Source organism: Rhinatrema bivittatum, chromosome 3 (genome assembly GCF_901001135.1).
Source record: "Rhinatrema bivittatum chromosome 3, aRhiBiv1.1, whole genome shotgun sequence".
Classification (NCBI taxonomy): domain Eukaryota; kingdom Metazoa; phylum Chordata; class Amphibia; order Gymnophiona; family Rhinatrematidae; genus Rhinatrema; species Rhinatrema bivittatum.
Window position 1 is genome coordinate 55,497,070 of NC_042617.1, and position 26,572 is coordinate 55,523,641.

At 45.7% G+C, this 26,572-nt stretch overlaps 1 protein-coding gene across 15 annotated transcripts in view; it reads right to left on the reverse strand.

The window, feature by feature from the left end:
* The window catches only part of RCOR3 (REST corepressor 3), a 193,394-nt gene that overhangs the window by 102,369 nt on the left and 64,453 nt on the right, over positions 1-26,572 (reverse strand). For 10 of the 15 annotated variants that reach the window (XM_029593271.1, XM_029593269.1, XM_029593277.1 and 7 more), the window contains 2 exons: positions 19,235-19,313; positions 12,405-12,446 (listed from right to left, as the gene is read on the reverse strand). In XM_029593271.1, the coding sequence (XP_029449131.1) occupies positions 12,405-12,446; positions 19,235-19,313 (121 nt within the window). The remainder of the gene's footprint in view (positions 1-12,404; positions 12,447-19,234; positions 19,314-26,572) is intronic. The other 5 variants (XM_029593275.1, XM_029593272.1, XM_029593276.1 and 2 more) reach the window with 1 other exon arrangement.

Consider the following 26,572-nt stretch of genomic DNA (forward strand, 5'->3'; position numbering starts at 1 on the left):
AAGGCCCTGGTTGAGGCTCCGAGAAATTGGAAGGAGCCACTGGGGGCATCGAGAAAACCCTCGATGGAATCGATGTCGGGATCGATGCCGGGGTCGGCATTGAAGGAACCGGTGTCGGTCTCGATGGAATCGATGCCGGCATCGGAAACCTCGGTGGAGCAGAGGGGCGTATCGGTGCCGAGGGATAGATCGGTGGCGAGGGACGCCCTGGAACCGACAGAACTATACCCGAAGGTGGGATCCGATACGGTATTTCTCCACCCGAGGAAATATCTGTCGGTGACAGCGGTCTTGCCGGTGTCAGTGACATAGGTATCACCGGTGGAAGGGCTGTCATTAGTGCCTCCATCTGGTGTAACAGCGGTGCCAGTGCAGCCGCAATCGGCTCGGTGGCCGGTTCCGCTCTCGGTGCCGGAGTCTGTGCCGGGGGAGGCTGGAACCGTTGCATCATTTTATCGATGGCCTCCTGGACCAGCCGGTCCAGTTCTGCCCGGAGACCAGGGGTAACTAGACCCGGCTCAACGGGAGAGGGAGGCTGAGCCGGAGGGACCACCGTCACCGGTGGAAATGCGGCTCCCAAACCCCGAAGGGGTGAGGGTTGCCTCTGTGCCTGCGAAACAGAAGTGGACGGTGCCAACTCTGATCGAGGCTTTTTCTGCGGAGGCTCGGTCGGTACAGAGGTCGATGACGTCGATTCCTCGACGGGCCGAGACTTATGACGTCGATGGCGATGTTTCTCCTTCCTATCTCCTCGATGATCGGGGGAAGAGACAGGAGTCGATGGCCGAGAAGGTGTCGATGGCTGACGGTCACCGGAGGGCTGTCGATGGTAGGAAGACTTCGACGGTGCCGGTTCCGATGACGTCGATGCAATCGATGGCGTTGGGGTGCGAACATGGAAGAGGAGCCCCATCTTCTCCATTCTTGCTTTGCGACCTTTTGGTGTCATTAAGGCACATTTGGTGCAAGTCAGGACATCATGCTCACTACCCAAGCATAAAACACAGACACCATGAGGGTCTGTGATAGACATAGTCCGGGTACAGTCCGGACACCGTCGGAAACCCGATGCCATGGCGGAAGGCCAAAAATTTAGCCGTGGGACTGTCGACTGCTAACGGGCCCCGAGGGCCAAAGTCGACGAAAGTCGATGAAACAACGGCAAAAACTTACCGGAGTTCCGTGGACGAAAAAATTCAACGAAGGGAGACCCCTGAGGGGCAAATTTTCTTCAGAATAATAAATTCTATATTCCTGTCAGGAACGTGGTTAAGAGCTCTTTCACCGCATGGCTACTGCTGCGCGGAAAAAAGAAGACTGAAGGGAGACCCCTGCTGGCTGCAGGGTTAGTGCCGTGCTGGGCATGCCCAGTAGGGGCCAGTCAAAGTTCTGGAAACTTTGACAGAAGTTTTCCGTGGTTGGGCTCCATCCTCGATGTCACCCATTTGTGAGGACAACCATCCTGCTTGTCCTGTGAGAACTAAAGTTACATCCTGAAATTATAATTAAGAAAGCTGTTACTTTTTTTGGCTAAATATTCTGCATCTTCCCTGATGTGGCTAAATCAATACAAGAGAAGGAAATAATTCCTGAAGCTTTGGGGGTTCATTTCTATTTACACTATCCCTGTATATGTATTAACTTTTGTAATGTTAAATATGTACTTTCCAGAGCCAACTTTGATTTTCTTTTTTTGATTCGAGAAGATTACTGGCGAGTTAGTGACAACAAAAAAAAAAAAGGTGTTTGCATATAATGGTCCTGCCGGAGAGCCACTCTTTTCTTTTCTATGTTAAGTGTTTTGAATGGCTCCTGTTTCAGGGTCTTCCTCCCACTTTTTCTAAACTTGAGAGTTTATTTTTGTATTTGTCTTGAGAAGGAACCCATTGTTTCTGGACAAGCATTTTCTGTTTGCAGTAACAAATTAATAAGATGAAAAAAAAAAAGTTTCAAGACTTTATAGATTTTATAAGCATACAACACCAATTAGATTAGGGTACAAAAGAATGAACACAGTCAAGAGCAGAGAAAAAGGAATAAGCAAGCATGCCCAAAAGTATGTCTAAAAAAGTAGACAGACATTTGCTTTCAGAAAGTAACAGACACACACCAGTGCTCAACCTTTAGCAAGGGGTAAGTTACCAGGAGAATTTTAACTGGATATTCAGCAGAACATACCCAGGTACATGTTTTGCTGAATAAAAGCAGTTAACCTTATCCATTACCCTAACTTCATTCAGCTAATACTGAATATTGGTACTCAAACCCTCTGAATACTGACCTCCAAATGACTAAATGCCAAAATAGCTCTCGCTCTCACACCCCAGGATATCCATATTTAATTAAAATCAGTTTCTTATGCAATAAGGGTATGCAATGCACAAAGAAAGAATAAGACCACTTCAGAATCTGTGTACATGAAACAGCCAATCAATTGTGCTAAGGAAGATAGGGTTTCATTTATAATTAAAGTCAGGTGCTTAAATAATTAGGTAATGAGTAGATCACCCCACAGAGTAAATCTGCCAAACATTCTGTCCTCTATAAGGGTCTAAGGAGGTTGAGAGTGTGATAGTTTGCAACTATCAAAAGAAATTTCAGAGGAGCTAGAAACCTTAAGTTAATGCTAATCTTTCATGACAGGGTTACAAGACGACCATTACGCAGCATTTGGGGGTCAATCCATCCACTGTCAAATAGCAGCTTGCAAAAGGAAAAAGTTGACTCCAGCTACTATTCTCAGGAATAGTTGTTCTGCCAAGATAATCTTTCCTGCTAAGATCACCCTAAGAGCAAACATGAAAGTCTCAACAAAACCCAAAACTATTAGCTAATATTTGCAGGCCTCTCACAGTGGCTGTCAAGGTTCATACATTAACCATCAGGGGAGGGGGGGAATGGCTAGGAATGAAGTTAATGGAAGGATAGCTAGGAAGAAACCACTGCTTTCTAAAAAGAACAATGCTAAAAACCTCAGGTTCAAACATCATCTGGATGAACCTCAAAAAACTTATGCAATGTTCTCTGGACATACGCGTTCATTTAAAATGTCTGGTTTTAATGTTTTGTTTGGCAAACACACTACCTTACAAAGTAAGTTCCAAATTCAGACTGTCAAGCAACGAGGTAGCGATATCAGCCTGTGGGGGCTTGCCAATGACAGAATTTGGCTTCCTATCAGAAAAGTTTAGAGAATGTCAGGGCATCCATCTGTGAGCTGAAGCTGAGCCTAAAGTGGGTCATTCAGCAAGACTACCCTAAGTATCCAAGTAAGTCTACTACAGAATAGCTAAAGAAATTCTGGGTTTTGGATTGGCCAAGTCAATGTTCTGACCTAAACCCTACTGAAATGTTATAGCAAGACCTGAAGCAAGCACTTCAGGCAAGGAAGCTCTCAAATAGTTCTGTATGGAAGAATGGGCCAAAATTCCTGAAGGGCAATACAAGATTGATCAACAGTTACAGGAAATGTTTCATTGAAGTTAATACTGCTCAAGGAAGTGCCACCAGTTACTAAATGAAGGGCTCACATAGATACTTAATGCTGAACACTGATGCTGAATAAATCAAAACCTCTTTTGTCCATGTTTATTCAATGGGGTTCTCTTCTCCTTATCAGGCTTTAGCTTAGGATCTAATTATACTTCAGTTTTAATGGTCTTAAAATACAGTCCATCCTAGGAGGTTTACAAATTCTCTCAGCACTAAACCATATATACAGTGCCTTGAAAAAAAGTCTTCACACCCTTGTATACTTTTCACAGTGTCGAAAAAAAAAAAGACAAGTATATTCCACTGATCTATACAACCCATGCTATGCTTTCATCATGCAAGAACAATTATAGAAATTTTACAAAAAATAATAAGGGGTCTATTGCACATGTCTTTACACCTTTGATTCAATAAAATTTGGTTCTTAAAATAAGTTGAATAGTACAAATAAAATAAATATTTTTCATTTAAAACTAATAAGAGAATATTGCTTTTTTTTTTACTCAACACATAATTACGCTCTGGAATTCGTTGCCAGGGGTAAAAGCTATTACTATAGCTGCGTTTAAAAACAGTTTGGACAAGTTCCTGGAGCAAAGTCCATAAACCATTAAGGTGGCGTTGCAGACATCCACTGCTTATTCTTGGGATAAGCAGCTTGGAATTTATCTACCCCTTGGGATCCTTCCAGGTATTATAGGATATGGGACTTTATGAATCCTTGGTTTGACCCAGTATGGCAAGTCTTATGTTAATAGTAAACAACTCATGGCTGTTGCTGCAAAAGGGGCTTCCACCAAGTATTAAAATCTAGCAATTTTGCATTGTGGGTTGATGCAGTTTGACCATTCTTCTTGGCAAAAGCTCAAGCTTTCATGTTGACTGGGAATCATCTGTGGACTGCAACTGTTAGCACCCTATTAAGCTATTAAGGCACTGTGAAATTAAACTGCTCAGACTTGTAAAACTATCAAAGGTGTTGACCTGCCAAAATATGCTTGTGACTCCACAGCATCTTTATATACATGTTTGTTACCCTTCTTTCTGCTTTACTTGTAGTAGGACTCTCTGCCGATTGGGTGTCCTTTGATTGATCCTGAGCTCCTTAACTGGATCGTTCCTGTTTTGCTTTGTTTCTGTCTGGTTTCTCTTGCCTGCTTGTCTTTGGTCTCTTGCTGCTAGGAATACCTGGGACAGTTTGCTTGCTGTTGGAACTGGGATCTCTGCAGGCTGGCAGCTCCATGTTTCGCAGAAGCATGGCTTTTCACCATTCACATTCTACAGCTTCTCTCTCAGCTCCAACTGCTTCCTTCAGACTGCTGAGCTTCCAGACAGAAGTTATCACAGCTGCCAGTCTTTATGCAGCTACTCTTGATACTCCCTCATTCTGTGACTATTTGAAATGTTCGTCATTCAAATAAATGTTTGGTATTCAAGGAATGGAGTTTTTAGTGTTTGAAGCTGGGAATAAGGTTTAACTGACTGACCGTCTAGGCACTGAAGCTAACAGGTCGAGAGCGGGAGGACAGTATAATGCTGAAATGCTAAAATGTAGGCCAGGAGTCTTGAGCCTTAAAATTTCATTCTGGCCTTCTAAGCTCAATTTACAAGAAATTGCATGATTTATAAGAATGCCAGCCTCATTAACATGAGATTAAAATTAAAAAAAAAAGTTATTATAATTTTTTTTATTGCATTTTGAATTAACACAATATAACTTGTAACAGCAATAAAGGGACAAGAAATCCAATCTTATCATTCATAATAAAGTCACAAAGAAATAAAGTAAAGAAATGCCCTAAATACATATGAAATAAGGGAGGGGGAGACAGCCCTAAGAAATACAAAAGGAGCGAAATATCTATGAAATAAAAATGGGTTTCCATCACCTTTACACAATTGCCATTCTACACAGATTATGATCATCACTTAAGGTGATAAAAAAAAGCCCCCCCCCCCCCCCCCCCCCCCCCCCCCCAAAAAAAAAAACCGCAGTTGCGAGGGCTGGAAGAAAATTAGAATTTTGAAATTTTACTATACATGTGTAAGGATAGCATAGTATAAACTTAGAACAACTTGTCAGGTCTCAAATAAGAACTTTCTTCTCCTTTCCTGAGTTATCCGTGTGATGTCTGGATAAATCCAGACTTTCTGGCCATGGAATAGAGAACTCCTATTTCGAAAGAAGAATCTAAGGACTGTATTTTTAATCGCTTGCAAAAGCAAAGCTCACCAACAACATCCCACTTTGCACAACTACAGCTTCCTTTGATGGTTCCAAAACATCAGTAAGATTCATGGATTGTTGAGCATGCAAATCATTTTGAGATCTCAGTAGGGTTCAGAGGCAAATAGGCGTTGGTAACTAAAGGCATAGCCAGACTGTACCTTAAGATTATTAATCAGATAATTCTTGAAGGCATCCACTGTAGGTAACATCTTGATAACAGGAAAATTCAAGACCAGGTTAAGGCTTAAGGAGTTTTCTATATTTTCCATCTTAACTTGAATATTTTCAGATTGTACCAGATTCAGTTGGACTTTTTCTACTGAGACTAATCTTTTTTTTCAATAGAATTTAGACTGGTTTCTTGTTCTACAGCCATTTTTTTTCCATATTTATACTACGTTTATTGGTACCTAGATAGACTTGAGTTAAATGTAGTGATTGCAGACTATTAATACCAATGCTTCCCAAACCGAATCAAGGATTATAACTGCCGGTTTCGAAAATAATGAACCTGGTAATACCACATGTTCACCACCTTCAGAGATTTCAGTGTTAGCATCCCAAATCAGATCCAGCGATGAAACAGCCACTGCAGTTTGTTCAGAAGGAGAAAAAGGTAAACGAACCAAAGAGGTCACTTTCAAGGCCTCTCCAGCAACTGTAGTCATGTTGGAACCACCTCCCATGGCTTCCATTTCTTCCCCCTGCAATGCAAATCTTCCCATAGAACAAACAAGAGGAGCTGCAACATTTGCAGAGCCCAGCCGATGGGGAGGGGAAGGAGTCTCTGGCACGCTGGGACTTAGCGAGATCTCCTCAGCCACAGGGACTGACGTTCGCTCCATATCTCCTCCTGCTGCGGCCCTCGCTCCTAGTATAGTTTGCGTGGACGAAAAGCAGCTCTCTATCCATGGCTGGTTTTGATCCAAAGCATCAGACACTGATAAGCTCTCCCGGGGCTTCGCTTTCCATTTAGTGAGCAGCATTGGAGAGAAAAAGCTAATACTAGCGTTCAAGCAACAATAGTGGAAGGATCAGAACGCTCTCTCCCCTCACTTGTCTGCCATCTTGGCTCCTCCAAAATTATAATACCCCAGCCTATTAAGAGAATGTTGTCTTATGTCATCCAATTAGGAAAATGTTATGCAAAATATACAAGTTCATTACTATGTAAATTGGAAGTGTGATCTATTTAATCTATTAAGTCAACAATGCTCTGGGAGACTGCTTCTGAATTCCCTTGCACGCTCATGGAATATATTTCATACTCTAAAGATTTTTAAGTTGCCAGTATAAAATGTTTATTTTACTAACCCACAACAGTTTGAGTCTTAAGTTTCTATTGGATTCAGGACTGGGCCGCTCAAGGACATTCACTTTCTTCTTGCTGAGTCACTCCATTGTTTTTGCTTTCTGCTTAGGATCATTGTCCTGCTCAAAGGCAAATCTCCCCATCCCAGGTCTTCAGCAGGCTGGAATACATTATCCTCCAGGATTCATCTTTCCCTCCATCTTCACAAACCTCCCAGTCCTCACTCCTGCAAAGCTTTCCCACAACAAAACTCTGTCACCACCATGTTTTAATAGTGTTAGCACTAATAATGTTTTATACCAATTATTGCTTAGCACTGAAATCAAAAAAGTCCACTTTGATCTCAGACAAAGCCTCCTCTCACATGCATGCAGTGTCCTTTTAAGTGTTTTTGTAAATTCTGTGGCACATGATGACTTTTCTTCAGTGGCTTCCTCCTTGCCACCCTCCCATACAGGACATATTTGTAATTTTGAAATACTGAACGGTCAACATTTTCCCCCGTCTCAGCTAGAGACCTCTAAGTCTCTGAAAGTAGGTCTTATGTGACCTTTCGTAGCAGTATCCTTAACCTATGGCTACTGGCTTTGGGGGGATGACTTGATTGCGGCAGCGTCTTGGTGGTGCTAAACTGTTTTCATTGTACAATGATGAACCAGACAGTGTCCCAAGGGATATCCAAAACACACAAATTTATAACCTTCACCCAATTTGCACTTTTTGAATACTGCTACACCAGAGTTCTGTCAAGAGCTCGTTTGACGTATTTTGGCCTTTAAATTCATTTCATACAATAGAAACAGCTCAGTTCTTCATCCACGAGTATTTAAATCAGCTCAACTGCTGTGACTGGACCCAGATGGGCTCTATTTAAATTAGGGCTTTAACATTTTTTTTTTTTTTTTTTTATCTGAAGCCAATTTGGGTTTGCACAATGTGAAAAATGTACAAAGATGTGAAGACTTTCAGAGAGAGATTGATTAAAGGGATAAACTTTAAAAGAATAATCAACTTGAGAAACCAATGTTCCGGTCCCTCTCAGTCAATACACACTTGTTTGCTATTCACCAGAAGGCACAATATTGATTTAAGGTAAGAAGCAAAAAAGATTATGCTGTATCTAAAGCCATAAAGTTTACAAGAACTAGTACAAAAAGCTGATGAAGAACAAGTTAGAAAGTGTATGTCACAAGCTTCCCAAACATTTAGGGATGTGACATTTTTAGCATTGGAAAATTCAGTTGACTCCAGACGTTGCTGCTGGAGGGATGGAGGCTGAGAGAGTAAATAAGCTGTAATGTGAGGTTAGGGACTGCAGTCCTAATAATTTGTTTTGATTGTCCTACATATACATAGTAACAACGGCAGATAAAGACCAGATGGTTCATCCAGTCTGCCTAGTAATTTGCTTATGGTAGTAACTGCCACTCCATGCAATTACCCCGTATCTGTAGGACAACCAAAACAGGCATTGCACAACTAATAACTTATCACCACACTGCAGCTTATTTCCTCTCTCAACCCTCCATCTGATCCCTCACTCTTCACCTCCCAAGCCCATCCCTTTTCATATCCCCCTTAGCTGATCCTCTCTCACCCCAACTAATCTTGTCTCACTATCCCAAATGTCCTCATGTCCATCTGTCTCATCTCCCAGCCTTCCCTGCTATTTTTCTTTCCCCCAGCTGACTCCTACTCCCATTCGATCTTCTGTCATCCCCCCCCCCCCCCCCCTTTCAACCTCTACAGCCAATCCCTCTCCAGTTGATTCAACCCTCAAACTTCTTCTGCAGCTGATACCTCCCTTCAAACAGCCCCTTTTATAGACATCCCTCTGGTCAGGAGCAACATTTTCCTTTGGGCTCCAGGCCAAAGGTGGCTGACAACTGGTGGGAGAGGGCAGCCTGACAAACAGAACAACATTTTTCTCTTGGCTATTTCATTAGTGAATGAGAGGTGCAGTCAGTCATCTCTTTCACCCATGTCTGCTCCCAAGCCAGACACCGATCTGCAAGTGGCAGCAGCATTAGTAACAAAAGTCAGTGTGGGGCCTGTGAGCTAGTAGCGGCCTCAAAACTTCCTCATGTAAGGTTTCCTGTTACTAGAGAAATTCATGCGAGATGGGGCCACTGCAGAGCCTGTGCTGGTTTCCAGGTCCCACACTGCCTTCCACTACTAATCAAAGCAGTTTCCAATAAAATAGCATATTATAAAACAATGTAATGTGCTTTATCAGGTTACCTAGGTTGGCTTTAAAAAGACTTCAGCTTGTGCAAAAAACACTGTAGCAAAGTCATTTTTGGATGAAAAATATGATTATGTCTCTCCTCTGCTTAAGCAACTACATTGGATACCTATATTAGTTAGGTTGAAATTTAAGATTTTGTGCTTCGTTTTTAAGGCACTGTACAGATGGCAGCCAGCATATCTTACTGACTTATTAGAACTGTGCCAGGACAAAATGCTAAACCCACTTGCAACATGAAAGTACTGAGCAACACTGAAGAGCTCCGGTACCAAAGTCTTCTGAAAAGCCAATTTAAGAGATGCAGTAAGACTGCAAGAAACTTGTGGCACCAGCACCCACATGATCCAAAAAGAATGAAGTGATACAAATTTCAGTTTCAGCCAGAGATGGAATGGAACCTATCACTGGCATTTCAAGTATTACACGAAAAGGTACAAGTGAAGTGAAAGTTTGATTGCACCAACATTCAGAAAAGGTGCCCAATTCCCAAAAGTGACAGCACATCTTTAGACTGCAAAGCACCAGTGCAGCAATGAGTTAACTTGAAACAAAAAACTGCAAGAAAAAATGTATAACAAATTGGAAAAACAAAAACAAAGTATATAAAAGTAAACCAGAGAAACTCCTCTGTTGCAGAAGAAAAAGGATCAAAGGTCCAAATGAATGGTGGTCAATCTATGGATTTGAAAAATTTGACATTCTACAACTCATATAGCCCATCAATGTCCATCTACAAAACACTCACCTTTGGAAAATTCTTTATCTTCTTCCATGCTTAGTTCTAGATTCAATGGACTATATTTTATAGCAAACCACCACACTAAACAAAAGTGTTCTTTTACATGAAACTCAATGCATTAAAAACACACCAGGGAAAATCTTTAATTTTACCTGAACTGATAAAGAATTAAATGTATTTAATTTCTTATAGCCTGCTGCAGGTTACAAAAACACAAAATAAACTGTATACATAAACGTCTTGCAACATACACATTAAAAACATTCAATTTGGAAATACTAGCTCTAAAAAATTAGAGTCTAATTATTTCCTAAACTTTCACAGATTAGGCTGCATGCTTAAATCGTGAAGTAGAGAATTCCACAAAACAGGTGCAAGATGTACTACTGGGGGAATTAGGTGCCAAAAATAAAATAAAATAATAAATTCTGTATACAAAAATGTAACACTCTGCAAACTTAGTACTGGGTCAAAACACAATATACATGATAGTAATTAATTTAAAATGTAATACAGAAAAAAAAAACTTAAGATGCACAGTATTAAATATTTTGAGTAGAATTTCACTGTAAAAGTGTCTCTTCTACCCTCTCGTCCCTACTCCCCTGGCCAGTCTTTCACTTTGCCCTCTCAGGCCCCAACTCCTCTACCTGCCACACTCTCTCTCTCCCTCCCCCTCTAAGCTCCATCACTTCCATTCTCCACCCAGTCCTAGAGTTTGACCTCATACACAAGCTCTGAATCTCTCACATATAACGAATTGACTCCCCCCCCCCAAAGATGCGACATGACCACCCGACTGACTCTCGCCCCATCTACTTACTCACCCTACCCTCTGTGGGTATACTCCCCTCTACCCCTCCCCTATTAATACTTTCCCCTGCTAATTACTCTGACTGCTTTGATGAACTCTCTTGTTAAAACTAACTTGTACATATGTATATAATTCTCGTATTATCTACTCCTGCCCTTGTTAACCCTCTCCCTGTTAAAAAATGTTATTATTGTAAAGCCTGTTGCTAAGTTATGTTACATTGTGAACCGAGGTGATGTTTTGCAAACGTGCCTCGGTATATAAAAAACCCTTAATTAAATAAATAAAATAAATAAATATACATACATACTCCTTCACATCTTACTTAGGGGTGGATTTTAAAAGGATTACGTGCGAATATTGCCCACGTAACCCCAAAAACCCGCTCCTGTGCGCGCCGAGCCTATTTTGCATAGGCTCGGCGACGCGCTCAAGCCCCGGGACGTGCGTATGTCCAGGGCGGGACAGAGGCCTCCGGCACAGCGGCCATGCCGGGGGAATCGCGCGCAGGCACTCGGCCAGTGCGTGCAACCTACGCCTGCCCAGAGGCAGGCGCAACTTATTTAACAAGGTAAGGGGGGTTTTAGATAGGGCTGGGGGGGGGCGGAAGGAAAGTTCCCTCAGAGGCCGCTCCGATTCCAGAGCGGCCTCTGAGGGAATGGGGAAAGCCATCGGGGCTCCCCTAGGGCTCAGCGCATGCAAGGTGCACAAGTGTGCACCCCCTTGTGCGCGTCAACCCCGGATTTTATAACAAGCGCGTGGCTGCGTGCCGGGTTGCACACACAAATCTACACCCACGCGTATGTCTTACAATCCCGGCCCTTAGGCTCCCTCTCTGCCACCCACACCCCCCTCCCAGTCTTACACTCACTCAGGCCTGTTTTATCTTCGCCGCGAGCAGGCCAGCCTCCATTCGCGGCACACCTGGTCCTACTTCATTTTCGCTGCAAGCAGAGGCTGGCCTGCTAGCAGCACGAGTCATTTGCTTATAAAAAAAATGTAGCACTGGGGACACCTCCAATAACATTCCCCATGGACTTAAGTGCTCTTGTTGCACTGTACCATTTTATTTGCTCAGCGACAACAGACTTGTGCTCAGCACAGAGCATCTTATGAATGAAACTTAAAAAAAAAAAAAAATAGGACTGAACAATATTTAATAGGCAACCAATGTAAGTCAATCTAACTGGAGAGATGCTACCCCAGTTAGATATGCTGAGATTTTTTTTGGAAACACTAATTAAAAAAAATGTCAATATGGGAATGCAATAACCTAGTTATGTAATGAGTCAGCTGAGATTCTCCAATGTCAGGTCCAAAAGTATGAGTTCTACCATATGTGAAAAGAAATGAATAGACATTCTGAAGTGTGACCATGGTTTCTCTTATCAGAATGGAAGACCTGCCCACATTTTCTATATGTACAATAGACAAAGTGTGCAACTGTTTCTGAATGCAAGAGAACCCAATATTTTAAAATGCCACTTGTTTTTAATGTGTACAGTATCAGTGATCTATTCATAACTGTGTACATTTGCTTTTAAATCTCTTATCAAAGAGTTACCATACCATGAAATCATGTTGCTCAGACAGAGGCAGGCATAGGGACCCCTGAAAGTGGATAAATCAAAATGTAAAATGAAAAAAAAAGTTACTAATTTACTGTCTGCATCCTATAAAGTAGTGCACTAAGAACAGTTAGCATAAGTAGGTCCAAGTCTGAACAACGGTTTGCAAGTCAGTTTTAAGATATATTATCTATGCTGTACAAGTAGTGACCTGGGGGGGGACAATAAAGCAGAGTTGCTTACCTGTAACAGGTGTTCTCCGAGGATGGCAGGTTGTTAGACCTCACATGGTGACATCAGATGAAGCCCCAATGTGAAAGTCTTATGACAAAGTTTCTAGAACTTTGACTAGGACACTGAGCATGCCCTATACCACACATCCACCTGGGGTCCCTCTCCAGTCTTGTAACAGAATTAGAATTAAAATAAGAAATAGGAGAAACCCAACTCCACGGGATGGTGGGTGGGTTTCATGAGGACTAACATCCTGCTGTCCTCTGAGAACACCTGTTACAGGTAATCAATTCTTTCTCCAAGGACAAGCAGGATGTAGTCCTCACATGGGTGAATCCCTAGTTACAGGCTGCTCCAACAAAAAAAAAAAAAAAAAAAAAAAGGGGGACCAAAAGATACTTAACCAGGGGACAACAGGCACAAAACCATGGTAACAGAGGGGGAGACAACCTGAACCTAAATAGGCCATAAGCAAGGAAAGTTGGGTTCTACACCTCAAAACAGGTTCCGAAGGATAGACTGGCCAAACCTATTGTCACGTCTGCCATCCCTATCCAGATAGTAAAAAGAGGTGAATGTGTGGAGAGAACTCTACATCGCAGCCTTGCAGATCTCCTCCACAGGAACTGCTTGCAAGTGGGCCATCAATACTGCCATGGCTGATAGAATGACATGACTACCAAGATGCAGTCCTGTCTGGGCATAACAGGAGGAGATGCAATATGTTAGCCAACTGGATAGTTCTGTTTGACAATGGCCACATCTTACCTATTCTTATCAAAAGAAATAAACAGATGGGTGAACTGTCTTATAGGATTCAGTCTGCTCCAGATAGAAGGCTAAGGCTTGCTTGCAGTCCAAACTGTTTAGTGCTCATTCACCTTGGTGTGAATGGGGCCTGGGAAATCTTGGCAGGACGACGGACTGGTTAAAATGAAAATCCATCACCACCATAGGCAGGAACTTAGTATGCATATGCAAGACCACCCTGTCATGAAAACTTAGTATAAAGTATATAAGTCACTAAGGCTTGGAGCTCACTCACCCTGCACACTAAGGAGACTGTCACCAAAAATATGACCTCCAGGTCAGGTACTTCAGGACACAAGTGTGTAACAGCTCAAAAGGAGCTTTGGTCAGCTGAACTAACACCACATGGAGGTCCCAAGACACAACGGGAGATCTTAAGGGATACTTCAGTTGAAGCAGGACCCACATGAAATGTACAATGATAGGTATATCATCTACACCCTGGTGGTATGTGCCAATTTCACAGAGAGGAATTCTAATGGAGTTGGTCTTTTAAGCCAGATTCCGGTAAGCACAGAAGGTAATCAAGCAGTTTGTGTGTGGGGCAGGAGAAAGGATCTAGGACCTTTTGCTCACAACATATGGAAAACCTGCTCCACTTCAATCCATAGGTCTTTCTAGAGGAAGATTTTCTAGAAGCCATAGGACCATAGACACATCCTCAAAGATCAAGCGCCTGCAGAATTAACCTCTCAACATCCAGGATGTGAGTGACAAGGCCTGGAGGTTGGGATACTGCAGCCTGCCTTTAACTTGTGCGATGAGATCTGGGGGAAGTCCCCAGACTAAAAATCGGTCTATGTGGACAACTCCCGTGAGAGTGGAAACCAGACTTGTCTCTGCCAATGAGGGGCTCCGAGAATCATAGTTCCCCTGCCTTCGCAAAGCTTCAAGAAAGTCTTCGCCACTAAGGCAAAGGATACGCCTACAGAAGATCCTTGCCCCAATGATAGGACAAGGGTGTCAGAGCTTGGTTTGCCATCTGACCCATACAGGGAGCAGAACAGAGGCACCTTCCTGTTGCAGGGGGGACACGAACAGATCTACGTCTGGGCTCCCCAATTTGCTACTCTCTGATCCAGGGACCACTCATGGTGTCTGAAGGTTCAGCCTGTCCACTGCCATGTTCTCCGTCCTGGCCAGGTACATGACCCTGAGCACCATCACATGGGACATTGCCCACAACCAGATTTGGACACTTCCTGACACAGGAGATACGTTCCCGTGCCTCCATGCTTGTTGACATACCACATAGCTACCTGGTTGTCTGTTTGGTTCAGGACAACTTTAGACAGCTGATCTCTGAAAGTCCATAGCGCATACCTGATTGCCCGAAGCTCCAGGAAGTTGATTTGACTAGAACGTTCCTGGGCAGACCAGAGACTCAGTGCTGAGCCCATCTACCTAAGCTCCCCACCCCAGGGTGGATGCATCTGTGGTTGGGATGGGTATGGGGACTTCAAAATTAGATCCTCCATTCCAGATTTGAAAGTACCCACTACCAGGACAATAAGTCCTGGAGAGATGGGGTGACGGATACAGTCAGAGGCTCAGAATGGCCTGGTGCCACTGTGACCTCCGGGTCCATTGGGCTCTACGCAACAATACGGCCCAACAGCCTCAGCATGTGCCAGGCTGACACCTGCTGGCTCTGCCACAATGGTTGTCAAGGTGACAAGCATTTGACGAGGCATAAAGGCTTTGGCCTGAGCCATGTCTAGCAGGGCTCTTATGAAGTCCACTGAAGTGATATCCTGAAATGGGACTTTGGGTACTTGATGATAAACCCTAGTGACTCCAACACCCAGATGGTCAAGTCCCCTGCTTGAGATGTATTCTTGACCAGCCAATCATCCAGATAAGGGAAAACATGCACTCCCATCCTGCAGGTGTGCCGCCACCATGCCCACTCACTTTGTGAAGACTTGTGGGGGCTGAAGCTAGCCTGAATGGCAAAACCCAATACTGGAAGTGTTTTCCCACCACAAATCAGATACTTCCTGTGACCAGGGAAGATCTTGATGAGTGTATGCATCCTTTAGAATGAGGGAGATCAAGATGCCCAGGAAAACCAACTTTTTTTTTTTTTTTTTTTTTTTTTTTAAGAAACTTGTTCAAGGCCCTTAGGTCTAGGATGGGACAGAGTCTTCCTGTTTTCTTTGGAATCAGGAAGTACCTGGAGTAGAATTCTTGCCCTCTTTGCCCTGGTGGTACAGGCTCAACAGCCCTGGCCATTAAGAGGGAGGAGAGCTCCGCTAGTAGTACCTCCTGATGCCCAAAATGGGCACGGAGGGCAATTTAGCGGGACACCCAATATATTAGCTTACTACCCTTGATGGTTGATGGAAAAAAACCACTGGTCCAAAGGTTTATTGGGCTAATGGCTTGCAAAGAATGCAGCCTGCACCCGACCAGAGGGTCCACCGTCCCAGGTATGGGTGACTGGCCTATGCCCTGTATGACCCAGTCAAAACCCTGTCCCTGGAGTTGACAGATGCCAGTTGGGGTGGCCACAGGAGCCCTGTTGGTGTTGGAGTGAGGGGGTGAAGGATAGTACTTCCTTTGGTGAAATAAAGACTTCCTTGGCCCCAGTCTCTCTGGCCTCCTAGCGCCTTGAAACATCTTCCTCCCAAAAGCGTCCATTGCTCTATGGTCCTTTCCTGGGGGGCACTGAGGAATGATCTGAAATTACTTGGCCCTTGAGAGCAGATTCGACCACCCACTGGTGGGGAAGCTGACTTATCAAATCCAGCAGCCTTCTGAATGAGGTAGTCCCTGTCCACCTTAACAGGAGGCTTTGCGAGGGGTATTCCCATATCCTTAGCAGCAGTTTAAGGATCTTGTGCACTGGGTCTCCCACGATATCCTTAGCAGCAGTTTAAGGATCTTGTGCACTGGGTCTCCCACGATATCCTTAGCAGCAGTTTAAGGATCTTGTGCACTGGGTCTCCCACGATATCCTTAGCAGCAGTTTAAGGATCTTGTGCACTGGGTCTCCCACGATATCCTTAGAAGGCTCCACAAACTAGAGGATCTCAAGCATTTTGTGCCTGGAATCTTCCTCCATTAACAACTGAAATGGGATTGTTTCCACTATAACCCTCACAAACCCTGTAGGTCAAGTCCTCAGATGGAGATTTGCTTTGCTCCTCTGGACCTCCTCCAGGGGTCATAGGGTTCTCCTTATCCTCACTGTAAGCAACAGGGGATGGGTCCCTAGGTGATCAGCCTTCATCCAGAGGTGCAGGCACTGGTAAGACTGGACAGGGGGTGGCAGGCCTCTGCGCCTACTAGCCCAGTGGAGCTTCCTCCTCCCCAGAGCACTTCTAGCTTCTTTAGAAGCAGTACAAGGATGGGCGGCACTGGGTTTAGTGCCATCAGCGCCACAGGACCGAAGCCCTGCAGTGCCTGGTCCGCCAACAACTAGACCCTCCTGCTCGAACACTGCCATAAGAACATGCCATACTGGGTCAGACCAAGGGTCCAGCAAGCCCAGCATCCTGTTTCCAACAGTAGCCAATCCAGGCCATAAGAACCCAGCAAGTACCCAAACACTAAGTCTATCCCATGTTACCGTTGCTAGTAATAGCAGTGGCTATTCTCTAAGTGAACTTAATAGCAGGTAATGGACTTCTCCAAGAACTTATCCAATCCTTTTTTAAACACAGCTACACTAACTGCACGAACCACATCCTCTGGCAACAAATTCCAGAGTTTAATTGTGCGTTGAGTGAAAAAACTTTCTCCAATTAGTTTTAAATGTGCCCCATGCTAACTTCATGGAGTGCCCCCTAGTCTTTCTATTATCTGAAAGAGTAAATAACTGATTCACATCTACCCGTTCTAGACCTCTCATGATTTTAAACACCTCTATCATATCCCCCCTCAGCCGTCTCTTCTCCAAGCTGAGAAGTCCTAACCTCTTTAGTCTTTCTTTATAAGGGAGCTGTTCCATTCCCTTTATCATTTTGGTCACCCTTCTCTGTACCTTCTCCATCGCAATTATATCTTTTTTGAGATGCGGCGACCAGAACTGTACACATTTTCCATTTTATTCACCATTCCCTTTCTAATAATTCCGAACATTGTTTGCTTTTTTGACTGCCGCAGCACACTGAACTGATGATTTCAATGTGTTATCCACTATGATGCCTAGATCTCTTTCTTGGGTGGTAGCTCCTAATATGGAACCTAACATTGTGTAACTATAGCATGGGTTATTTTTCCCTATATGCATCACCTTGCCAATGCCAACACAGATTGGAATGACATTTTGAGGTGGATCAGTGACTTGCATCAGGACCAGTGGATACTGTCACAGACCCCCTGCACTGATGGAGGACTGACACTCCTCGCCGCAGGGTCACTTTGGGGGCATCACAGCAAAAACTGGTGCATCCCTGTGCCCGGCACCGTGCGCCAACGGCAACCAGGGCCAATGCTTCGACTCCCCCTTAATGCTCGGCCCAATTTTTCCTCAGTACCAAGGCCACTGACTAGGAACTAGACAACCTTTGCCTGGAGATAAATGGTGGTTGGTCTCTGGTGCCCCTATCTGCCGATGACATAGACTAACAGACTGTCGATAGTTGTGTCCATCCGTGCTGCTCCTTGGTCCTTTGAATCCAATACCAATGGGTTGGCCTTAGACTTGAAGTGTTGATCCATCTTGAGTCAAAGCAGGCTTCCCTTTGGGGGGGGGGGAGGGCATTTGGGCACATAAGCAGCAATCCCGGACGTCATGCAATGCCCCCAGGCATAGGACACATCTCAATTGCATCCGGATGGACAAGGTCCTCAGGCACCAGGGGCATTGCTGAAAACCTGACGTAGCCATGTCAGCCGAAACAAAAAGACACAAAGTGCAAAACGATGGCAGCAGAGTGTTGATGGCTGGTGGGCACCGATGCACCACAGCTTCGGGTAAATTGACCGTGAAAGGTAACTTACCCAAATTGCCAAAAACCCTGACAAGGAGCACTAGGGGAATGGCACCAAGAGGGAAATGGCGATGGAAAAACCGAGAAAAGAGGAATGTTTTCCACAAGGTCAAAAACAGCCAAAGTGAGCTCACTCACACCACAAGGCTTACAGCTCTGTAGAAAGAGACTGGAGAGGGACCCCTTGTGGATGTGTGGTATAGGGCATGCTCAGTGTGCCTAGTCAAAGTTCTAAAAACTCTGACATAAGTTTTCCGCCTTGGGGCTCCATCTGATGACATCATCCATATGTGTGAGGACTACCATCCTGCTTGTCCTCAGAGAACAGAAAAAAAAAATGTTGCCTTCAGAGACAAAAAAAACTTAACTTCTTGAGCATTTTGTTTTCTTGGAAACTGATTATAAGAAAAGGCACATTTGGTTGAGCTGATGAGCAGGTGCAAATAAGATGCTGAAAAAGACCATGAGCTTTCCTGGCTAGTAACATGTTTTGCAAAGCGACTAAGTAGAGAAGCTTTGCTATATATAAACAGGACTCTGCTCCTCAGTCAGGAAGATAATCTTGGTACCAGACTGTGCACCTTATAAATCCCATTATATAAACATCTGTCTTGTTGTTCTGTTTGCATCGCTACACCCAGGATTAAGCACTGAAAATCTCCAGGTGACCAGAGCCTGATGCTTAGAATAAAAGCATTTTTAAATCCTACGTTTCATTTACAACAATGAACCAATAAGAAAAGCAGTACTTTAGTACATAGTTGAACAATGCTTTGGAACAGCAAGCATGATAAAACAGACTTTTATTTAATGTTTACATTTACTCAGTAAGTAGTTTCATAATTACCTCCTTTTTTGTTTCCTTTTTAGGATCATAATCACTATCATTCCCATCTTTTGGATTGGTTTCTTCCACTTCCTCATCACTGACAATAAATACAATACATGTTTCAATTTGGTGCGTTTGCATTTCTTCCACAGTGCAGACACACTAATCTAGTCCCAGCAGCGGCTAAGAACATGACTGACCCCTGCCTCCCGCTCCACACACCTACTCAAAACGGCACATCAATGAAACAGCGCACGCTTATTTTGGATGAAGAGGGCCGCAGCCAGTTTTATTTAATAAGTTTCCAGATCGACAAAACTGCTCTTAGCGTACCCGAGCTGGATCCTGTTACTAACCGAGTTGCCCCAATTTCAGCTGCCCACTGTGGCTAGCAAGGCGGCAACGATGTTTGATCCAGCTCCCCACCACGTTACCAAGCAAAGGGGCCCTCGTCCTTGTTGCATTACCGGCCATGTAGGCCCAACATGAAATGAGGCTTTACAGTCAGTCATTTTGTCTACTGCTAACCCTGAAGGTCAGCGTAACAAACACCAGCTTTAAATGCACATCGGCTCGGGTATACTGCCCCCACCTACTAGCTGCAACGTTCAAGAATAATAATAAAAAACAGCTAATTTGAGAAGCTAGCTGAACATTAGGATCTCTGCACAATATATAACAGCATTATACATACATGTCTGCACACTTACATATGTGCACATACATATAGGTCATATATCCTCACTCTGTTTTGGGTGTTTAATTGTTTTAGTAAAAATGAAGAATGGAATAGAGTTCTCCCCGCCCCCATAGGTTTCAACATTTATTATCCCTGTCAAACTTAAACCACAGTACTAGGTTGGGTAGGAGAGGGAGGAGAATGCTGCCATGGCGCACAGCTCTAAAATGCCGACATTAGAAACCAATGTGCCTCCCCTTCTCCAGGCTGCGCAGCTGGCCATGCCATCATGACCCCCCCTTCCATGGCACAGTGAGAAGCCAGATAGGAAGGGGGGGGGTCAGCTGTCCAGCCACCCTTTCCCCCTCCCCCCAAGCAAATTGGTGGTGCGAGAGACAAGGGCACATGCACTGTGCCAAACTAGCTGTGGGCTCTGGGCAGCTGGCACAGGCTCACGTTCTAGTCCCGGCAGTGGCGAACGCATTTGCCCACCACCCCCACACATGTACTCAGACAGCACCCTGTTACTAAGCAGGTTGCCCAATTTCAGCTGTCTGCTGCATGGCTAGCAAGACAGCAATGATGCTACCAAGCAAGGGGGCCCTTTGCCAGGCATTACACCATGCCATTATCCTTGTTGCACTGCCAGCCGTATAGGCCCAACATGAAATGAGGCCTTACAGCCCTTATTTTGTCTACCGATGACCCTGAAGGTCAGCGTAAAACATATCCAGCACTAAGATGCACAGGTACCCCACCACAGGCACGAGGCAGTGTTATACTTGACTCGTGCTCTCCCCACAACCCTAATATCTTACCATTAAATTGCATTGCATATCACAGGAGCACCTTCCAAAGCTTCCTGTAGCACACTGTTGAACAGGTCATACCCTACATCAGACAGGTGAATTTGATCCTGCCTGTAAAACCCTTCACACTAGTTAGCCCAATCATGCAAAAGTTTGTCTGCCTCCCAGTTTTTGCAACCATTTCCTTCTGACATTACAAGAAAAGTAACAGTTGACCCCATCGCATGCTGCAAGTGCCCAACCAAGAAATGTTAACCCCATAAGAAAGCAGGCTCTCTTATGCACAAAAGAATGTCCCACAATCCACACCCTCCTTCACCCAAGAGGCACGTCTAAAAGGGAGATTAATAGAGAATATTAAGCATACTAGCTAAATCTTACTGTACATAAGAATTAATTGCAGCCAACTTCTACTTTCTGATTATCTGTATTGCTTCCATATGGAGACCCACTTACACCGCACTGGTGGCTGCACCTATTCTAAAGGAATGAGTACCAAATTGTGCTGCATTGATACCTAACTTGATTAGAACTGATCTAAAAACTGCATAGAATTGATATCTGGACAGTGGGACCCCATTATCATGGACCAGCAGAAGTGTTCAACTTTGGGGGCAATAGGTAATCTCTCAAGTTTTTAACTGGGCAAGTAACTAGTGACATCCTGTTTTAGAGAAAGTGAAACCCTATCCAGCCTGGGCAGTCTTAGGCTATTGAACTGGGATGTACATGGCTTGGTCCCCGATCGCAACATTCTTAAATATTATACCATTAGGGCCAATATCAGTCTTGGACCCTGCCACCAACATGCTCACTCGTAGTGCTCCAAAGTACACAAGAGAAAATGCCAATCTGAACAGGGACATTTCAAGTTCAGATACACAAATAGAATGCCATAGTTTGATTAATAAGTCGTGCGTAACCGGGTGTTGGATATTTCGAAGGATTCCCATTTTCTTAGCCGATTCAATCATTTTCTTTACCGAGAAGCCCTTAGTAGGTCTCCCCAACATTGTGCCTTGGCAAAGAAAGCAAAAGCAGTCAAGTGATTGGACACAGCTCCCCTGGATATACCTGCATCTCTCGCCTTGGCTACGTATTGCATAATTAAATCTTTCAGTATGGGACAAAAACAAACCAAAAAATTATGGATGAGCTTGAAACCTCTGCGGTATGCAGCCCAAGTCACCAGGACTATGGATCGCTGGAGTTGGTCTTTGGTAGTTGCAATCTAATCATCCACAGCCTCTCTGGAACCAGGATCCCTGCTTTGTATGCATTTGGAAACTTCATGTGGAAAAAGTCACATTTAGCTTGTAAAGTATTGACAATACCATTGCTGATGCCTGGCACATGTCGTGCCCATATTGTAGTGTTAATTCTTAAGCCTGCCAACATAATTTGTCTCAACAGATCTACCACTGTAGGACACCTGGCAGTCTGTCTTAATATCATCTATCATGGCACAACTATCACACCAGATTATCTGCTTGTTTTGTAACTTGCCGTCCCATATAACCAGAGCAACCATTATGGGAGATGGTTCCAGAAATGAGATGTGGGTTAAGCCTGCTTTGATCCATGAGCCTAACAAGGATGTGGACCAGGCGCTCCGACGATACATTCCAAATCCCCATCCTCCTGAGGCATCAGAGTATATATCCAAATCCCTGCTAGACAGGAGGCAGCTCCTGGCACATGGAAATGCCATTGAATTCTTCAATGAATTATGTCCAAATGGTCAGATTGTCCTTGGACCTAGTTACCCTGATGAAGTGATGCAGTCTGTTCACACTTGCAATTGCTGCCAATCTAGAGGAAAAACTCTTCCCATAGGTATGATTCTACATGTAAAATTTAGGGTACCTATCAGGGACTGCATGTCCTTTAACAAAACAAAAAAAAACCCCAAAACACACCTAAACTCTTGATGTGAGCTGCAGCATTAACCTCAGCTTAAGCAGTTTGTCCTCAGTCTGAGGTTAATGCTGCAGCTCACATCAAGAGTTTAGGTGTGTTTTGGGGTTAATTCGGGTCCTTGGAGGGGTATGCAGGTCCCGATCTCTTCGGGTGACGGTCCACGGGGTTGTCCTTACTTCTTTGAAGGGCCTCTGGCGTGTCAGGGCGGTGCCGGGTCGGCTGGGCCTGTGGCTGCTGCTTCTGATTTGTATTCGCAGGTTCCTCCGGCTGGCGGACTGGACGGGCCGGAGGAGGAACGACAGGAGGAGTGGCGCAATGATCCCTTCTCTGCGGCTGCCAGCGTACCTGGACCTGTGAGAGCGTCGGTCGGCATGAGTGGTCCTACCAGTGGGCGGCATGCATCGGGTTCAGAGGCTCCAGTTTCGGTCAATTCCAGTGGTACCAGCAGTCAAGATTGGTGAGTTACATGTGTCTGATGTGGGTGTCACAGCGACGAGTGTCAGCGTGAGTGATGTGGCCGCTGCTTCTCCGGTTGCAGTCGGGGCGCCTGCTGAGGTTAGTGCGGTGGCTGCTAAGAAACGTGAGCGGTCTCGGCGTAAGAAGAAACGATCCCGCTCCAGCTCTTCCACTTCTTCCTTGTCCTCCTCGTCTGCATCCTCTGAGGTGGCGGGGCAGGGCGCTGGTACGCAGGTCGGGGGAGCATCCGGACAGGCCCTGAAAAGGGGGTCCCCTGCTCTCGTCAGTTTATCTGAGCTGTGGGAGGATGTTCCGAGATCCCTTCGGCTGAAAATTAGGCAGAGAAAATACATGGATATTTTCCTTCTGCTCGAGGGCCGCCGGGGTAGGAGGAAGGCTAAGAAAAGTTGGCAGGGGAGGGTGGATAGGCCGCAGGGGGGAGATCGCCAGGTGGCGCGTAACGTGTTTAATTGGACCCGCTCTTTCCTTCGGCTGGCCAGCGTGCTGGGTCATCACGATCCTTCCCAGTATGGGCAGTTGCTGGCTTATGCGGATGCCATTTTGGACGCCAGCAGAGTGTACGAGGGATGGTCGCGGCTCAATTATGATGAGCGATTTCGCGACTTAATGGAGGAAAACAAGCACATGGCTTAGGGGACCAGGGATGTCGGGTTGTGGTTAACCCAGATGGGTTCCAAGGTAGGGTATTCTTCCTCTGCAGACGCGGGTAAATCTGCTGGTGTTTCTGGTGTGCGGCCCTTTCAGTCTGGGGCCGCCTCCGGGGGCGGCAGTCGTGTGGGGGTTGCCTTCCCCGATGTGTGCTGGAAGTACAATCGTTCGGGATGCAGTTTTCCCGATTGCAAGTTCCGGCATGCATGCTCCGCGTGCGGACAGGGGGCATCCTGCGTCCAAGTGTCCCAAGCGATTGGCTGGTGGGGGTCGGGGGGGGGGGGGGGGGGGGGGGGGGAGTCTTCCCAAGAACCCTCCTAAGTGATGTTTCGGGGGTGGCTCCTACCCCAGTCCGCCTGGACGCCATGCGGTCTTGGTTGGATAGGTACCCGAAAGTGGCGGATGCTAATTTGTTGTGGGTGGGTTTTGAACGAGGATTTCTTATCCCCTTCGTGGGTCCGGTGGAGGTAGCAATTGTCAGTCGGTTCATAAACTGGCTCACGTGGTCTTGGCCAAGTTGCAAAGCGAGATTCCTTTGGGGCGGATTGGGGGTCCTTTCCCGACCCCCCCCCCCCCCCCCCCCGATGGATGGTATGGTTTTCTCCCCTTTGGCTGTAGTACCGAAGAAAGAGCCGGGTAAGTTCTAGCTGATCACATCCCGCAGGATTTCTGTATGGTGCGGTATGTTTCCTTCGAGGCAGCATTGGCTATGGTTTGTCGTTGTGGCGTGGGGGCATTGATGGCTAAGGTGGACATGGCGTCTGCTTTCCGGCTTCTCCCGATCCATCCCGAATGCTTTCCATTCTTGGGCTTTCGTTTTCAGGACAAATTCTATTTTGATAGGTGCCTGCCTATGGGTTGTTCCATTGCGTGTGCCTATTTTGAAGCCTTCAGCTCCTTTGTCCATTGGGTGGTGGCGGAGCGGGCCGGGATAGCTACTCTTGTTCGTTACCTGGATGATTTCCTGTTTGTGGGGGCGGTGTCTTAGACGATGTGTTCCCAGTTGTTGCAGTGTTTCCAGGAAACTGCGGCAGAATTCGGGATTCCTTTAGCTGTGGGTAAGACTGAAGGCCCTTGTACTTGTTTGGCCTTTTTGGGCATCAAGTTGGACTCCTTCACGATGACCTCGTCTGCACTACGGGATCTGGTGTCCCGGGCTCTGCGTCAGATGCAGTCGTTAGTAGGGAGTCTTAACTTTGCATGTCGGGTGATCCCCATGGCCCGGGTGTTCATCCGTCGGTTGAGCCATAGTATGTCTGGATTGTGAAAAAGCGGCCATAGAATCCGAATTACGCGACAGTTGTGGGAAGACTTATTGATATGGGACCGTTTCTTGGTTGATTGTAATGGCTGTTTGCTGTGGCAAGGTGCGGCGTTATCTAACCACGACGTCGAGCTCTATACTGATGCGGCCAGGTCGGCGGGTTTTGGTGCCTATTTCCGGGGATCTTAGTGTGCAGAAGTTTGGCCGAGGGACTGGCAGGAGTCGGGTGTTACCAGGAATATTTTATTCCTGGAACTGTTTCCAATAGGGGTGTCCATTGTGCTTTGGGGTGCGAGATTGCGGGACAAAAATGTGGTCTTCTGGTGCAACAATCTGGGGGTGGTAGAGGTGATCAACAGGCGGGCTTGCTAAGTGTATCTTTGTTTCGGACCTACTGCGCGAGCTGGTGCTACGTTGTATGGGATTGAACATCACGGTTTGGGCCAGACATGTCCCAGGCGTAGCTAACTATCGCTGATTCTCTCTCTCGTTGCAAGTGGGCCTTGTTCCGGGAGCTCATGCCAGAAGCGGATCTACTGGGAGCGTCGGTGCCGCCTTTCCTTTGGAGCTTCGGCACCCGGAAACTCGGATGCTGCTCCGGTCATCGTTAGCTCCTTCAACCTGGAACTGCTATGTGAAGTCCGCACATAAGGTGGTGTCCTTCTTGGCTAGTCAGGGCTGGCATTGGGGTCCGGTATCCGACAAGTTGCTGGTGAGGTTTGTGGAGACGTCTAAGGGGTTGGGTGTTTCTAGGTCGGCAGTTTATAGGCATTTAGCTGGGTTCTCCTTTGCGAGAGCGCATGGTTGGGGCTTCCCGGTTGGGAGGTTTTTGATCAGACGATTGCTGTAGGGCTGGGCGCGCGGTGCGCCACAGGTACGCAACAAACGTTTGCCTATTACGCAGGATATTCTGGGTCGGTTGTGGGACGTGTTGTCTGGTATTTGCAACAATGAGTTTGAGTGTTGTATGTTCTGGTTGGCCTTCGTTTGGGCGTTTTTCGGGGCTTTTCACGTGAGTGAGATGGTGGCGCGGGCGACCAAGGGGTCCGATGCATCTGGGCTTTTATTCAAGCATGTGCGGATAGGTGCAGAGTCAGTTTTATTTATTCATAGATCAAAGACTGATCAAGTCAGCAGAGGGTCTTCTGTAGTGCTTCATCCTGTGCTGGGTCTGCGTACTTGCCCCATAGCGAACGGCATTGCATATGGGCAGATTCGGCCTGTGGGGGGTGTTCATTTTCTGGTTCACCAGGACTTGAAGCCATTGACGAAGTATCAATTCGAGGCGATATTGAGGGCGTGCTTGGTTGAGTTGGGGCTTGACTCTGCAAGGTTCGGGACTGCGACCTCGGTGGCACTGTCAGGTCTATCGGGCGGCGTGATTCAGCGGATCGGTAGGTGGAAGTCTGATGCTTTCACTAGGTATGTGCGTAAAGGGTCTCCTTAAGCGCACATGATATTAACATATCTCTCTTTGCAGGTGCGGTCCCTCGTGAGCTCATTGTGTGGATCGTGGGACACTCCAACGTGGCTTGGGCCTTTTCACACGCTCAGGAGCG